Source organism: Phaethon lepturus, unplaced genomic scaffold, assembly GCF_000687285.1.
Source record: "Phaethon lepturus isolate BGI_N335 unplaced genomic scaffold, ASM68728v1 scaffold50695, whole genome shotgun sequence".
NCBI classification, from domain to species: domain Eukaryota; kingdom Metazoa; phylum Chordata; class Aves; order Phaethontiformes; family Phaethontidae; genus Phaethon; species Phaethon lepturus.
In genome coordinates, this window is record NW_010539546.1 from 3,568 (window position 1) to 19,942 (window position 16,375).

General features: G+C 38.4%; 1 protein-coding gene across 2 annotated transcripts in view; it reads right to left on the reverse strand.

Annotated features, from left to right (window-relative positions):
• Positions 1-1,100: 1,100 nt before the first annotated feature.
• The window catches only part of MIER1 (mesoderm induction early response 1, transcriptional regulator), a 24,286-nt gene continuing 9,011 nt past the window's right edge, over positions 1,101-16,375 (reverse strand). For both annotated transcript variants that reach the window (XM_010287142.1, XM_010287144.1), the window contains exons 3-12: positions 15,516-15,686; positions 12,969-13,101; positions 10,719-10,783; positions 10,323-10,395; positions 7,029-7,180; positions 6,382-6,463; positions 4,955-5,049; positions 4,307-4,434; positions 2,463-2,602; positions 1,101-1,594 (exon numbers count right to left, since the gene is read on the reverse strand). In XM_010287142.1, the coding sequence (XP_010285444.1) occupies positions 1,269-1,594; positions 2,463-2,602; positions 4,307-4,434; positions 4,955-5,049; positions 6,382-6,463; positions 7,029-7,180; positions 10,323-10,395; positions 10,719-10,783; positions 12,969-13,101; positions 15,516-15,686 (1,365 nt within the window). In that variant the 3' untranslated portion in view covers positions 1,101-1,268. The remainder of the gene's footprint in view (positions 1,595-2,462; positions 2,603-4,306; positions 4,435-4,954; positions 5,050-6,381; positions 6,464-7,028; positions 7,181-10,322; positions 10,396-10,718; positions 10,784-12,968; positions 13,102-15,515; positions 15,687-16,375) is intronic.

Consider the following 16,375-nt stretch of genomic DNA (forward strand, 5'->3'; position numbering starts at 1 on the left):
AAGTCGCCAGCTGCATGTCCACTTCTAACCTGTACAGCCAGCCGCGCTTGAGCCATTTCCTACCCGTCCTCTGCTCAGTGAAACGGGGAAGATGACAGATAGTCTGAAAATAAACCGATGGATAATCTTAACACCTGATCTCGGCAAACAAGTTTTAGTAAACTTAAGCATTTGGCTGACGTGAAATTTATCTGAGCTCAGAATAAAATGAGAACACGTGTAACGAAAGCAAGAAAATGTGTGCAACACAAGCATCATGCTTAAAAAATTCTTAGCATCACTATTTGCCACAAAACAGCAGTAAGAAAAATCCTGTTTTCAAAATCAAATGACTTCTAACCATTCTTGATGTTAATTGTTTACTGTTTTCTGAGAAGAAAATAACATGTTGGTGACTAACAAGCATTTTTTAAGTCAATTGGTTTGGTCTGGGGTTTTTTTGTTGGGGTTTTTTTTTTAGAAAAGACTTCAGCAAAATAAAACGAAGCTGACATTAGACTCAGGATATCAATTCTCTCATAAAAGTTTACCAACTGTACAAGTTAAGAAAATTATACAAGCTTTTGTTTTAAGAAAGGACAGTTCAATCAAGACATAAGTACTGTAAAAATCTTTCAAAGGCTACAAAGAAATCTGGAAAAATACAGAATGTATTTCTTTAGCCCAGATAAAGAATATGGAAAGACATCATTGATGTCAACAATTTTACATATACAAACCTGACCTGGTTTATTTATTTACCTTTTAAAACTTCTATATATAAAAATAGTTGTGCTCATAACTTTCAGGATTCATAAGGGTTCCTTAACAATGGGATGACACTTTTCTCTTGCTAGCATGAGTGGAAGTCTCTGTGCCTACTCTGATGCGTGTCTTGGCATTCCGTATTTCACTTTAACTTCCTGCAACATTCGAACCAGCTCCCTGCTTCAAATAGGATGCTTTGTTCACTTGTACAATGCTTAAACGGTGCAATTACACACAGAAGTTTCTCTATGTGTTAGGCTGGGATTTGTTTCTCAAATATTTTTTAAGAGCCTTGGAGTTTCCAGAACTACAGTTGCCAGCTCTGAGAAAGGGAATATTCTCCTACTGCTTTTCAGCACTGAAAAAAACAAATAATCAGATCTTAGGAGCCAACTAGAAGGTATTAGAAAAAAATCTCAGCAGATTGTTTTACGGAACGGGATTTTGTAAGGTAACCCATCAACCCTGAAAATTTTAGACACCCAAAATTTACTCCAAGGAAGAAAATCAGCTCCCAGTATTCAGTCATCCAAAGTTTCTAGTTCTTCAAGCTTCCCGTGAGAGTTTGCTTCTTGGAAGAACTCTGAAGAACCTGGACTCTCTTTTTCACTGCTGTTAATTCTTCTTCTTTTTAAAGGTCTTTCATTTTTTTCTTCAAAATCATTTTCATTTCTTGAAGCTGAATGAGCAAGTTTTGGGTCAATGGAAAGGTTTTCAGGTTCATACCCATTTGTATCCAGATCCGTGTGAGGTGTTTTCTTGCCACTGGTCGGTCCATTTACATGCAATCCTTCAATTTTTGCTTCATCTTTATTTGGTATCTCACCTGGCCCATTAGCAGACACCCCTGCGTTACAGAGACATACCGTAAGAAAGAGAATAGAAGTATAAGCAGTAACAGAACAACCTGTGATAGGTCAATAAAGCAGAAGTCTAACTAGTCCCATTGAACTAAAAAGCCAATATCGTCCTCCCTACCTTCACTGCGTGATGAACGAGTGATTTATTGGCATACAAATGACAGACGTATCACACTGGAGGTTACGGAAGCCCTTAAAAGCAACAGCATCCAAGAAAATGTCCTGGAATCCCATAACTGTACAAGCTGCAGGTGGACTGTCCTCACCCAGGCAGTTTCTGCAGCTTCTACCTGATTTTCACAATCTGATTCAGCCCCCAAGCTCCTTGCTCCTCTGGCTACTGCTTTCACTTCAGCTCCTTTAGAATGGCTGTCCCTTGCTTTTGAGGTTTTCTTCCTTCACGAGTGGCCATGCCCTGGCTCTTCTCCCATTCCTAACTGCCCTTCAATGCCCCATGTCTGGTAAGAATAGCTAACGCTGCTCCTGAGCCAAGTACCAGAGAAGCACTAGTGTGCTGCCTGATAGCCCAGTTCCCATCTCAGTTGTTTTAAATAACCTGCACGGGACTCCTCACAAAGTTAGCACAACACTACACTGGCACGGGGAAGGCAACGACAGATTGTTCATGTTTAAAAGGAAAGTTCTAGCGGAGATTTATCTTCAGTATGTGACCACTGGCTAAATGCAAACGTAGCTTTTTTAAAAAACGTTTTGAACTTAAAGCTGCTAACACCTTGGAAAATATTTAAAACTAAAATGGACTTGTTTTTCGAGCGGCAAGCTAAACTTCTCATTTGGCTTGTCATCTGCGATGATCTGGCAACTCTGTTTAGGAGGGACAGGGCGTGCACTTACCATTCTGATTACTGTTGCTGGTTGTGCTGTCTTCCCTCTCAGACTGGCTGGTGCTGCTGTTGGAAGTTGTAGGAGGAGGGGACGGAGCTCTACTGGAAGCAGCACTTTCACTCTCATCCAGCAGACGGTCCATATAATCTCTACACAACAGAAACAGCACATTCAGCATTGCCCTTGCTGTGTAAAGGATTGGTGTTATTTGTACAAAAATATTCACTGCATATACTGCAAGTGTGTCCAATTCACATTTTACATCTTCTGCAATGCACAGGCTTACCTTGCGAAGTTAACGACATAACATCTCCTGTGTTAACTGGCCCATGTATAGTTTGACCATGGCAACTACATATTTCTTGACCATTGAGGGCAGCCAGCTTATATAAATTCAGCCTGTGCTTATGCTAAGTCCCATAAGATCATAGACAAGCTGAAACTTCAATATGCTGTGATGTTGTGGACTGTGTTTTCAAGGTGCTGCTCTCAGGCAGGTTCATACTAGGCTCTTGCAATTTGCTGTGGCAGTGCGTTTTGTGCACATGCAACCTCAAAAGGGGTGAAGTTAAAAGCAAATTAAAATCTTTGGAGTTAAAGATAAGATGTTTCCATATCTGAAATCTATTACAGTCCTACAATTTAGGTCACTAATAGTAAATCTCTTATGAAAGGTTTAAACAAACAAAGCTGGTTGGTAAAGCCCTTGTACGTATGGTATTAGCCTGGATTAACTCCAGAAACAGCATATCCTCACACATAATTATTCTGGAAGTGATACTGCACCCTAAATTCCCACATCTATCTGCAAAAGCATTCAGGAATACACAAGTACAATCCTTAATGACACTTCTCCTGATCACCATATGCAGTCAACTGCAAAAGAATCAGAGAATGTTTTAAGTGATTAACAACCCAAAATGTCTACTAATTTGGCCAAAAATGAGGGGGAAGGGGGGGGGGGGGGGAAAGGGGGGGGGGGGGAGATGGAAGAAGAGGAGGAGACAGACAGACCCTGACAACTGGTTAAGAAAATCCCGGGTGCTTCTACAAGAGAAGCTGCTTTACAAAGTAGCTTTACAAACAGTTTACAAAGCCACAGACAGCAACTCTTAATGTCACATGGCAAGTTCACTTCAGTGGTCCAACACACAGTTCTAAGATATTTAAAGAAACAATAATAGTAAAAAGAAGGATCAACAGAGAAGCCAGGAACAAAGGAGAAGAAAAAATAACAGTAAAAAGACTTGGAGAACGTCCGTGGAAAGAAATAAAATCATAGCATTGGAATGAAGGGCGGAAGAATATGTTGGCTCACTTGCTGAGATTTGAGGGAGGAAAACACACAGCTATGCACAGACATTTCCTTCTTTGCCTAGCAGAGACGTGAATGGGGAAAGGAGCTATATGCACCCAAAAAAGCCCCAGTATAGGATACTGTGTTGGCTGGAATTGCTGCCAAACAATACATTTCCAGAGTATACTACAGTATGTACCACAAATCCCACCTGAAACTTGTGACTAACGCCTTTGTGTAAAACATATTTAAAGAAAAACAAGCATTTAAAAAATTCCACATATTTGCAGAAATGTTACATTTGTGAAACATTTAAACTGAAAACAAACTAAATTAAAAAGCTGTTCAATGCAAATTGTTTGTCTTATTCCAAATAAATGTATTTTAGGAACTACATGATACGCACTAGTAAGCTTTTCTTACACCTGGGCTGTTTTCCTGCTGCAAATTGGGACTATGGAATCCCTAGGTTGTCATACCATTTCAGATTAGAGCAGTATAAAATAGAGATTTAGATCCAACATGTAAAAGCACATAAAAATAATGCACATCTTACGTTACACCAGGATGAAGATTGTATTTCTTCTTTCCAAATCGGGTCTGCTGCGCAAAGAAATCATAACGCTCTGATTTCTTCCACATGTAATAAAATGCTACACACTCACCAACTGATCTTGTTCGTACCTAGGAAATATGTGCCATGCAGATTTTGATGAATTTAAACACATTTTTGGCAAAAACTACCATTTAAATCAAAAGGTGTGAAATTCAAAGTCAATGCTTCTTTATACAACATAGGAAATAGTGGAAACGATTGATACAAAATTTCAGAGACCCAAAAACTGCAAAGTTTAATAGTGTTTCTAAGAATACTGAAGATATCATGAAGTGCTGCAAGCAAGAGCTTCAGCAGAAATATTCAAGCCTGTCTCATCAGTCTATTAAAGACCAGAATAAGGCTCTAGGGATGCAGATCTTCCCGTATGTATGCACGGCAGGATTTTTGCACTTTTCCTGAACTTAGTGTTCACAGCCATATTTACAGAGGATTCTGGACTTTGACAAACCAATTTTATTACATACGTGTAGTAAAAATTAAAAGTAGTAAATATGGTAATTTGTGAAGGAAATTGAGGAGACTAATTTATTTACAACTACATTACTTAAAAAAAAAGTGAGAACTACACTTAAAATCAGTGTTTACCTTATTTGCCTGAATCACGTGAAAATCCTTGCCATAGACTTTCAGTCCTTGTTCAAAGTTCCTACATTCTTCTTCTGTCCAAATGGATAATTCTTCTACAGCAAGGAAATGCAATAAAGAAAATACTTAACAAAAAAAAGCATATGGACAATAAAAGAGAACTTAAGTGACAGAAAACATATGTGGTATCCGAGTTTCTTACACCATCTGCTGACTAAATGAGAACCACCTCCGGAAATTTCACTTTCCAGTACAAAAATGAAAATTCTCCCTTCTAATGAGTAGGTGGGAAACTTCGCTGCCTTAAGTAGCTAGTCGTAGGGACTGTTTTAAATGTCCGTAACTCCAGCCCTGCCGCATGGGGGAAATAATTAGGCAGCAGAAAGAGGAAGAAGGTCTTAGAAACTTGGTCTGACCATCCTGGCCCCAGAACCACAGGAAGCAGGTATCCTTCAAGCCAGGACACAGCACGAAGAAGTTCACACTATGGACTCAAACTGATCGCTGGTATTTGGAAGAAGCAAGGGAAAAGGAATGAGGAACGGGATCTTCTTTACTGCTGGCAAGAGCCAGCAGTGAGGCTGTTAGGTAGAAAAAGAGACTGTGCTGCTCATGCTATTGGGTGGGAAATCTTGGCCCCACTGAAGCCAGAATAAACCCTTAATAACTTTCAGGCCACACTTCTAAGAACCTAATATAATTTGGCTTTATTGATTCTTAAGGTCATGAATAAATAAGGATTAAAACAGTGGGAGAACAAACTAATCTTCTCTACTTGATCATTCTTGTCTTGTGATTTGCACAGTAAACTCTGGAGAGGCTACACGTTTGAAAGTAGAACCAACAGATCAATGTGCAAGGAAAATAACTTGTGCCGTCTCTTAGTTTCTTGTTCCTTTGAGTATAAAGATCAATACCAAAACAGGAAATGCTTAAGGCTCCAAAAGCATCTTCGAGGCCAAGGCCTTTTTAGTGTTGTACTTTTTAAAAATAAAAGATTTAGATGCTCATTCTCCTTCATTTAGAATTGTGAATTATTTCATTTTATGTTTGTTCCATTAACTTTGATGACTGAAAAGGTCTAGAAGAAAAAAGAATAAAACGCCCAAGAAATGCACAACTCAGCTGCTAAGAAGTAATTTTAAATTTTAGCTTCTTATTAAAGTCACAGATATAAATATCAAGCTCTACAGACAGGAAGTTAATTTACATGCCCTCCTTGAGCATGTACCTGTTTATACTACATCTGCTAATTTCATTCTCTCAGAGCGCGAGACGAGATTCACTGAAGGTTGCATTTAAATGGGCGCTGATATTTAAGGCTTACAGGCAGTCTAGCTCAGTCTGCTGACAGCAAACCTCAATACCTGTGTAACAAATAAAATGAGGGTTCAACAACATAAACTCAACTTTCAGTGTATGCTCACCTCTGGCTGCTTTTACGTTAAATCTCAGCCTTCGTAATGATTCTTCAGTATCAAAATTGCACTTAACCAGTTCATACAAAGCCTAGAAAGATGAAAAGACACACATTTAACATTCTAGATACCACTCAATTTGTGTTGTGTCACAGAAGCATACTTAGTGAATCACCAATACCTATTAAGAAAACTCTTTGAATGACTGTAATATAATTTAAGAGAGTACAAAAACATATTTCCTCTGTTTAAATTTCCAAATCTTTAACTACATAACCAAGTATATATGTCCAGGTAAAGTATTTTAACATTTTCATCCACTGCATGCATTTGTAAAGTTGATGGGGTTTTTTTGTATGAAGAAAAATATAAGTATGCACTCACATAGCTTAAAAAAAAAAATCTGTAACCGAAAGAGCAGAACTCATTCATACACAATCATTTCTATCTAAAATAGTGCACTGATACATCAAGCAAAGTTAGGCCTAACTTAACAGTTTAATATTTGTTGAGAGGAAGAAACCCCATGACTTTTCTATTTCTGCATGGAATAATAAAGCTGTTTCAAAAGCAATTTTAATTCTTGGGAGTAAAATAAAATAAAGGGATATTAATTCTGCCATATTACACTACAAACCATAATTATTCCTATATACCTGCTCATTGTCTTTAATATGTGATCCTTCCGGAATTGCATCTAGGCCTTTCTCATCACCTGTACGCCTTGACGCTTCATTTAGGAACTCGATCACCTTATCTTCTGGTAAGAAGTCAGGATTCCACAGCAGCTGGTCATCATTTTCATACACTGAATTAATCACAGGAAACAGAAAAACAAGCTAAAACACAATATAGAAGTTGATTCTCTCTTATAAAACTAGTGATTATGAAACTCTGGAAGGTCTTTAGAGCACCAACATTAATCCAGAAGACACACAAGGACAGGTAAAAGATAGTCTCACAAATGCAGTGATCCAAATGACTAGGATACTGTACCTTGTATTGCCTTCAAATCTCTGGTATAATCAGTGCTCCAGATTTGAGGACCCATTTATGAAACTCCACTTTCCCTGTCCTCCTCCTGAAGCCACTCAAATCACAAGGTAGCAGAACTGCCCGACACCATCCAGCTAAGCAGCACAGTTTTGCTGATGGCAGCCAGCAGACACAGAAAACTATTTCAGAAACTATATATCTCTTTTCTTGCAAAATTATTAGGATCAGTCACGTAATACCAAAGAGCACACCACCAAAAATGGTGCTAAAAACCACTACCAGGTAGCTGGACCACTAAATATAGAAGTCTCAGCTAAGATGGCTGGCAAAAGCCAGCAACACGGTCCACTACTTCTCCAGGGAGGATGACACCCTGATGCCAGACATTCTGAAGTCAAACAGCTCCTGAAAGGAAATTTTGCTAAGACCTTCCTACTACTTCCAAGAAATACTTCCTAAACCAAAATATTCAGGTAAAGATAGCTTAATTTTAATACTACCAAATCTCTACTGTTTTTTCAGAGCTTTTGCATGAGCTTTCAGACCAGGGAAGCCATAGTAAATCAAAATTAATAGGAGGAACATAGCCAAACGATATATCCTCTGAATTATCTCTCATTTTTATTCTGAGGAACCTACAAGCTTTACAAGATTAAAATACTAGTACAGCAAAATAAAGTAAAATTCAGGTTATTAAAAAACAGAATCAGGAAAGTATCCAGACCTTGCTTACGTCTCAGCCCTCAGTGAAAGATAAACTTACAAAAACCACCAAGAAAGTAACTTCAACATTGATTGCATTAGCTCGGTGAGCACCTTCGACTTTAACTCAACAAGAGAAAGAAGGAATGAACACTTGGTCAGCACAGGAAGGGAAGATACGGTAGCGTTCTGTGCAGGTGGAAAGGTCAGAGTGGCAGCTAGGTGCATCTCCACTTGAAAAAAAAATATTTTTCACATGAAAGTAGACAAAAGCTAGTCCTTATCTGATGTTTGGTTGCTCATTTAAGAAAAAGATTCTAGGTATCTTGGGATACAAACTCCAGCAGAAGCAACAACTCTTTCCAGGAGATAACTGATAATTGTTTCTCAGCCACTCTTATGGATGCAAGCGAAGTACACTGCAATGTTCATGAATGACAGCAGTCAGGAGGTCCCAAAGCAGCTTCGGCACCTTTCAGTTTTCAGAGCTATCCTTTGATTTTCAAGTCCAAGCCTTCTAAAAACATGTATTTTAATATCGTAGATTTTTTGTAACCTGAAGTTGTTTAGTAGCAGCTAATTTGGTCTCCAGGCGTACTTCTTGGAGCGCCAGTCCACTGTAATTAGCTGAATAGATTAGATTATTACATGGATGTTCTTTCCTCACAACAGCATGTCAGAACACATTCTGAAAAGCAATGTGGTTATTCTTAAGAGTTCTAGCATTTTTGTGCTTTTGCTTATGGGACTGGATATGAAAGGACTAGCCTTCTTAATGTTTGGGAATTCTACAACTAGAATTTCCCCTTCATTAGAGAACAACTAAGATGGTGTGATATGTACATGAAAGTACTAAATACATAGTCTCAGACATTTGTTTTTCAACTTTTTAAGCTTCATTAATATTCCAGTTGGAGTCCTGTCAAAGATTGCATCCAAAACACAGCAGAAAGGAAAGAAGTGGCAGAAGGTATAAAACCCCACTGGTATATAAAACTAGAATTGCCCGAACTTTTCCCCTTGATGGTTTTTGCCCATGACGTAGGTTCTCTGTTCTGGAAAGAGTAGTGCGCAAGACTATGAAAAACTGTTTTATTTAGGTTACTGCAATGCACAAAACAGCTATATCTTTTTTTATTATTGGAGGGCAGAAGCCATTTAGAGCTGAGTAAATACCAGGAAAAGCAGGTGACTGACCAGTAAAGCATAATTTACTGCATCTCAGGCAAATACATACAGACAGAAGCAGGAAAGCGTGCAAAGAGCAACAACTTCACAGATAAAACACAGCTGTTTTCTCATTTGCCATTTTCTGTTTTTAATGGAAGCTCCTGACTTCTTATGTAGTTTTAAATGACATTCTCTTCAGCCTCTCTGGCTATGAAGTCCAGAGCTGACAGAATGTGTCAGCTTCAGCGTGAGCCTGCTCTAAGTCAATAGCAGGACTGATGCTCTTTTTAGACAGTTTCTAGCTAGATCGGGCTACACCGTAGCTCCTGCAACCTGGAGCTCGAAGCAAGACAACTGCTACTACTTGAGTTTATATTCGGATTCTAGGAAAGCACTGAGCTTTGTGCTGGTTAGTTTAAAAACTAACTTATATAAAACTACCAAAGCTGCAGTCTCAAACCAACCTGCAGTGTAAACAAATTCTTAGTAAAGGGCTGAACAAGCAGGAAAATTTGCTGCTTCTAAGGTCACAGCTGGGTTTAAACTGGGTCTGCCTTCCCTGACTTGATTATATTGACAGCATGCAGCCAAAGGCTCTGGTTGCGAGGAAGTAAAAAGTTCCTGGAAAAAAACCCCAAAAGTAGAACAAGAGGATCTTTAATACTGTTTGAAGAGTTATAAAATGTGAAAATCAAAGCCGCTGGTACCATTTTTCCTCTTTTAATGTGTTAATCCAATTCCAGCAACACAATTTCTTTATTATCTATTTTGTTTTACATAAACTAAATATACTAGGTGAAGAGGTTAACATAAGCTACATGGAAAGCTTGTGTACATTACCAAATTAGAATACAAGGGTTCAACAGGCAATAGGCCAGCAATATAATCTTTCTTTTCCCCTTCCAAGACTCAAGCTCCGATGGTGAAGTACAGGATGAATTCTAGTTTGAGATGATGGTTCTGTTTTTCACTTGAAGCCACTCTTCTTTTGCAAGGCACATGACATCAATCAAATCTTTTATTTCTCTCCGTTAGAAAATAATCTCAAACATAATGATAATGGTAATAGTGCTAACTCTCACCTTTTTCATTCTCCTTGTATTTGCATATGCCAGCTGGAATTTCAGCTTGAAACATAGAGCCTACCATGATTTCCTGTTTTGAAATAAAAGAAACAAGAAGTTAAGCAACCACAGCCATGATGTTCTTTGTTAGCAAACAAGAGAATGATGAAATTTTTTTTTACCCCTTAAAACTTTCCTTGATCAAAATCTGAAAATACAGTTAACAGGCACTATATGGAAATAGATTTTCGACTATTTGGGGAGGTCTTTAACACTTCTTACTATCAAAACTCTTATATTTATGGGGAAAAACTGGAGACGATTTGGGTGATCTATAGAGCTCAGAGTTACTAGGTAACAGATCAACTCATTATTCATGAAATACAGGTTTTTTTAACAGCACTTTCTATGTACCTTTTTCCAGTCTTCTGAGGGAATATAATCTTCATCTTCTTCAGATTCCTCTTCTATTTCACTATCTACAAGAAATTGTTCAAACATTTACACAAAATGAGCTATGATGGGGTCCATGTATGCCAACGCCAGCCTCCAGCAAAGCAGGCTGAGCGAGGGGCCCTGGGACATCACAGCCGGCTCCTGGGAGCATCGCAGAGGGTGACGGGGGCACGTGAGCCCAGCCTCTCCGCACACCAGCCTCCAGCCGCACACCAGCCCTGCTCTGCCTCACTGCCATCTTACTTAACGCCACATAAGTGCAAGTGGCATTTTTGGTGACAATACGGAATGTTTCAGTATTGTCAACTTTAAAAAATTACCCACCCAATGTTCACATTTAGAATGGATTCAGATACACAACAGGTTCTGCAAAGTTAAGGCACAAATTAATACATCCGTAAATTTTACTACTACCTAACTAAAATATGCTTTCCGTCACCCAGCTTTGAAGCAGTCGACATGATCCACATCCAAATTTACTACAAACAGTTATTTCCTGAAAGTATTTTTCTGTGGATGTTCAGCATCCACATGTGGGTTTCAATACCATTTTCAATGAGCTCCTAGCTTAGTTACTGCTGTTCTTTTTCCCGTACAGCAGCTGTCACTGAAGTTAAGGTAGTCTAAAGCACAAGGTGCAAGAAATCTGGAAGTGTGCTTTTCTCAGTCTTAGTGGGATTTAATAGGCTTGGATGCACTGCTCAGAGATGCACAGCAGCATTTAAAATAGATTACTTCAGATAAGGACTGACAAAAATTTTAAGCTCTTTATGATGTAGGTTAGTTGCCTTTCACAATGTACTGAAAACAACTGCAATATCAGGTTTATGTACAGCATGTGACAATATCAGCACTAAAATTATCTGTATGTTAACTTACATTCTATACACAGCTGAACATTGTAAAAAAACCCAAAACCTACTGCAATCCTCCTGCATTATGCTAATGCTATGTTTAAAAAATAGAGTTCATTTAGGATACTTGCAATCCTCTATGCAGCTAAATGCTGAGGTTACTTGGCACTTTTGGATTAAAATAAACTACAGATTAGAACACGGCATTTCTACAATGTCACGGCTAGTAAGTATCAAGTATAGGGTATCATAAGGAACCTCTGCTTTAACTTTTGTTTGTTAAAACATAGAACAGTAGGAATTTAAACAGCAGTCACAGCCACTTCCATCAAAGAAAGGTAAAATATCTGTTGTCCAAATGGCCCTTCTGATAGTCCAATACTAAAAGGTTCAGATCCCATTAAGTAAGATTGTCACAGAAATGAGAGCTGACTAAAGGGACAGCTACATAACACTAGCTCAACAGTCTCAAATGGATGCGAAACCAAGTTTTAAACAAAACAAGAGAGAAAATAATCAGTCCACAATGCAGGTATCAAATATGGAATTCTTGAACCAAGTCTTCTTCATCGTTATCTCCCCCTTCATTATTTCAGGTTTAACAATCTATTGGCCTTTTTCAGATGTCATTGCTTTTGTTTTCTGTGTTAGCGATCTTGAAGAAAACTGGGGCTCTATTTCTAGTGATTTTCAGTTTTTACTTTCTCCTTTAGTTGGATTCTCACTTTCTTTGAATGAGTACATAAACTGGTGTCACTGGGCCTTGTCATGATAATCACGCACTGCGCAGCAATCACCTAGTGGGAACAGTTCATTTCCTAATGCAAATATTTTTACCTATGTCCTTAGTATGAACTGGCAGCTGAAACTACGATGGTAAGGTAGTACCATACGAAACAAGTCATTCACCCCACCTGGATTCCACGTACAATAAAATTTTTCTGAAGGGCACATCCACACAAACCAGTTTGCAGAATCATACACTGGACTGTTATCACACTCGGAGTAGTGTCATGAAAGGATTTGCACTGTCTTGAGAGCCTGCTGTTTCAAAACTGTAGAAACTGAAATTTTTCCACAAAGGTAATTCTTTCCTTAAAGGAGAATATCTACTGTCCCTATAGAGGGTCCCTTATCGGCAGAGAAGATTCAGCATTCAGCTAAAAATAGGACTCTTTTGTTGCCTATTGAGCATATGGATAATCAAGAGCAGTGTTATGAAGGAGAACAAACAAATGTTTATAGGTATCAACATGCGTTATTTCAGAAGCAGAATACTATGTTAACTCGAGCATTTCTTAACCAAAGGTCAATCATATTGAGATTACCGTGCTTAGTACTAAACCGCACATACTTGTATCAAAATATTTACATCGACGAGGGCGAATTATCTCCTGTGGATCTTGAGAAGCAACAGATGGTGCTGGGTCGTCATTAGATGACTGTGTCTCATCTTCCTGACCAGACGAATCTTTTATGGTCTCCTCCTTAAATATAAAAAAAGCAAACAGGAGATCAGCTATCCCTTGTGTGTGACAAACACTATTTTGGCAGTATTTTTTCCAAAATTGTCAGTATATCAAACCCAAATATATTTTATCTGACTTGAAGTGACTGTATAGATTGTGGTCTGTCCAGACTGAGCCACAACAAATGTGTAAACTCAATATATTATTTATTGACCAGGTTTTTAAGCAGATCAATTTAGCACTCGGACTCTAACATACAAATCAAAAATATGAACCACAATTAAATATCACACCTATTTTTTTTTAAGCAGTCAAGCAAATCCTTGAGGTTTTCATTTAATTTCATTTAACTTTAAATTTTACTTAGGTCTTTAAAACCCTTCCTTATGAATTTTAGATTAAAAAGGGGAGGAATTGTTTACTGGCTATATTTTTTCAATCCAATGGAAATGGTACCTTCCATAAAAATTAATGTCAATAGTGTGCTTCAACTCCACAGGAATAGCATCGAGTACATCGAGTCATTAAAAGACCAAAAATTAGAACAAGTTGCTTTATTAGAAGATAAACCACAACTACAGGAATTATTACAATTAAGGAAAATTAAAATTATAAAGGTTAAAAATATATCAGTGTTTTCTATTTCAATGCACGTTCTCAATATATTTTATGTGTTTTATGTAACTTTGTAAGCACTCACACTTGCTAGTTCTAACACAGAAGCATTAGGCACAGCACATGTTTACGTGTACCTTTACCAGCAACCCGAGTATTATCACATGTGCAGCTTAAAGCAGATTAAAAATAGAAAACAGCTAAGTGCAGTATAGCTAAATAAGCTGTAGAAAGATGAGCACTTGCAGAGAAAGCTTGAATGATTTATAAAATTATTCCACCCCCACAGAGGCATTTTACTGCCTCTCTGCTAAGAGCACGCAAGCATTTCAGAAGCCTCATTCTTGTACCCTGAGGCAAACAATCCTAACAGGTTAGCTAGCTCTCTTTGTGCCCAGTCCTCTCCACCACCTTTGTTCCAACCCTATCAAAACTGGGGTAGAGTAGGCGAACACTTACATTCAATTCAGCCACAGTGCCAAGCCTGCAATTAGGCTAAGCCATTGGCTGTGTTTACAGTGCCAGGCTGCGAACCCTCGCTGCTGCCGGGCAGCAACGCACTTGCTCCTGCGGCACGCTACAAAGTGTTAGTGCCCTACAGAGGGACAAAGCTGATTCCTCTTACCACTGACAGCAGCCGCAGGCATTGAGATTTTATCCATTTAAAAGAAAAGACAGGCAGTATTTTAAATCAGCTAGTAATGGAGCTGGAGAACTACAGAGGCGGCCATGAGAACACAGAAGATGGAAGTTGTGTCAGGAAGTAATTAAGAAGCAAGAACACAAGAAGAAAGTGAGACTTCAGGAACACCATCATGCACAAGAAAATAAAGCAATTCTGTGTCTTGTTTTAATTTTGCATGCTTCATGTTATGTAAACTTCTCCCCCTCTCCAGCTTCTTGAACCTTTTGGGATGTATCTTTCTTCTTTTTGAAGTATTCAACCCATACAAAGAGCAATCTTTTACAGCATCTGTCAAGGGAGTTTGTAAATCCTAAGAACTTCATTTTCTGAATCAGATATATCATTCCTCATCTCTGTGTTGCATTCTAGAGATTCTAAAATGGGTAAGATATCAAAGAAGAAAATGCACCCTTTTTAAAGCCAGATTAGGTAATGCAACTTCCATTAATGCCTAAGCTTTTTTGTTACTGGCAATACAAAGGGTTTCATATTTTAATGGAATTCAGGACGCAACTCTGAACGCCACCAGTAATGGGGAAGTTACAGCTGGGCCCATGACAGGACAGGATTGTTACAAATATGTATGACATACACAAGTAGAAAAGGCTCTTCTAAAAGCAGAAAATTTATTTTAAGAGAACACAGAACAGGATTTTAAAGATGCTAAGTTCAAAACTATACATTCTGCAAAGATATTTGAAGCATTAGATTCCGTTAGCAATTTAAGTACAACCAGGGCTGCCAGGCTGAAAAAATACAATTTAAAATGCTAAAGCTAGAAAATTTGCAGCCATCTCCAATAGTCAGAGACACACTTAATTCAATTCCACAATTCACTGTCCAGTTTCAGGAGATCAGCTTTTCATCTTAAGACAAGTATTCAGCCATGATGCTATATGTATACATGCACCCTAATTTGCCGCAGCAACAGTTTGGAATGATAGAGATGACATTAAGAGCAATGAAGAGAAATGCAAATGGCTAATTAAGAATAAACATTAGAGTTCAGTACACAAAGCATCTGAAATCAGCTGTATTATGAATTACTTCTGCCATGATCTGGCATCTTAAGTGGTTGTCTAGTACAGAAAAGCTATATGAAAATCAGTTTCAAATTAGTGTAAACACTTACTTTGTTTTCACCACCACTACATCCACTGTTGTCATCATTATCAACATCATCATCATCTTCTCCCTCTTCCTCCTCCTCTTCATCATCTTCATCATCATCATCTTCTTGGAGTGGAATGGTACCATCATAGCCATAACGGCTAAGTAGCTCCTGGATTGGCATATCACTTTCCTGATAAACATCCAAACAAAGTTGGAGATGTTAACAAAAATATTTCACATCCCACATCTGCTCTACAGCTTAAAGGTGTGCATTTTAAACATAACAGCGAAAACAGAGAGATGATGATCAGGTGTACTAGGAATGGCCACTCCACGATGAATGGACAGTCAAAATTAGAAGTTTTGACTCCTAAGAAAAATATGGGGTTTTACGCAGCAGAACTATTTCCTAATCCTTTATAAATTTACAGCAGACCTTGCATACCACCAATCTCAAAGGTGCCATAAAACTCATTAAAAGGGCACCAAAGGGCTGTATACCCCACCCCTCCCTTGGTATTTGTCTACTACTATTTGGCCAAAACACAAGCACTGTGATGTGGCAGGTTATGTCTGGTTACACCATACCGCTGCAGTACGCAGAGTGAACACAGTCCTTTTATGTATATATATATCTATGTATATATATAGGTATTCCCTTGCAGGCAGGAACTTGTCCTAGTGCAAGGCAGTAATTTTTGCAATGTCTCCAACAATTCAGCAGAATAAGGACCAGAACTTGCAGTACCTGGCTTGAACATGGAGTTTAACCTTCATTCAGGGAGTTGCACTACAGGGACAGTTCTACATAGTTCTGCAACCCTGGCTTTGAATACACAATTAAACCAAAACCACCTCCCTCTCCCTCTCCCTCTCCCT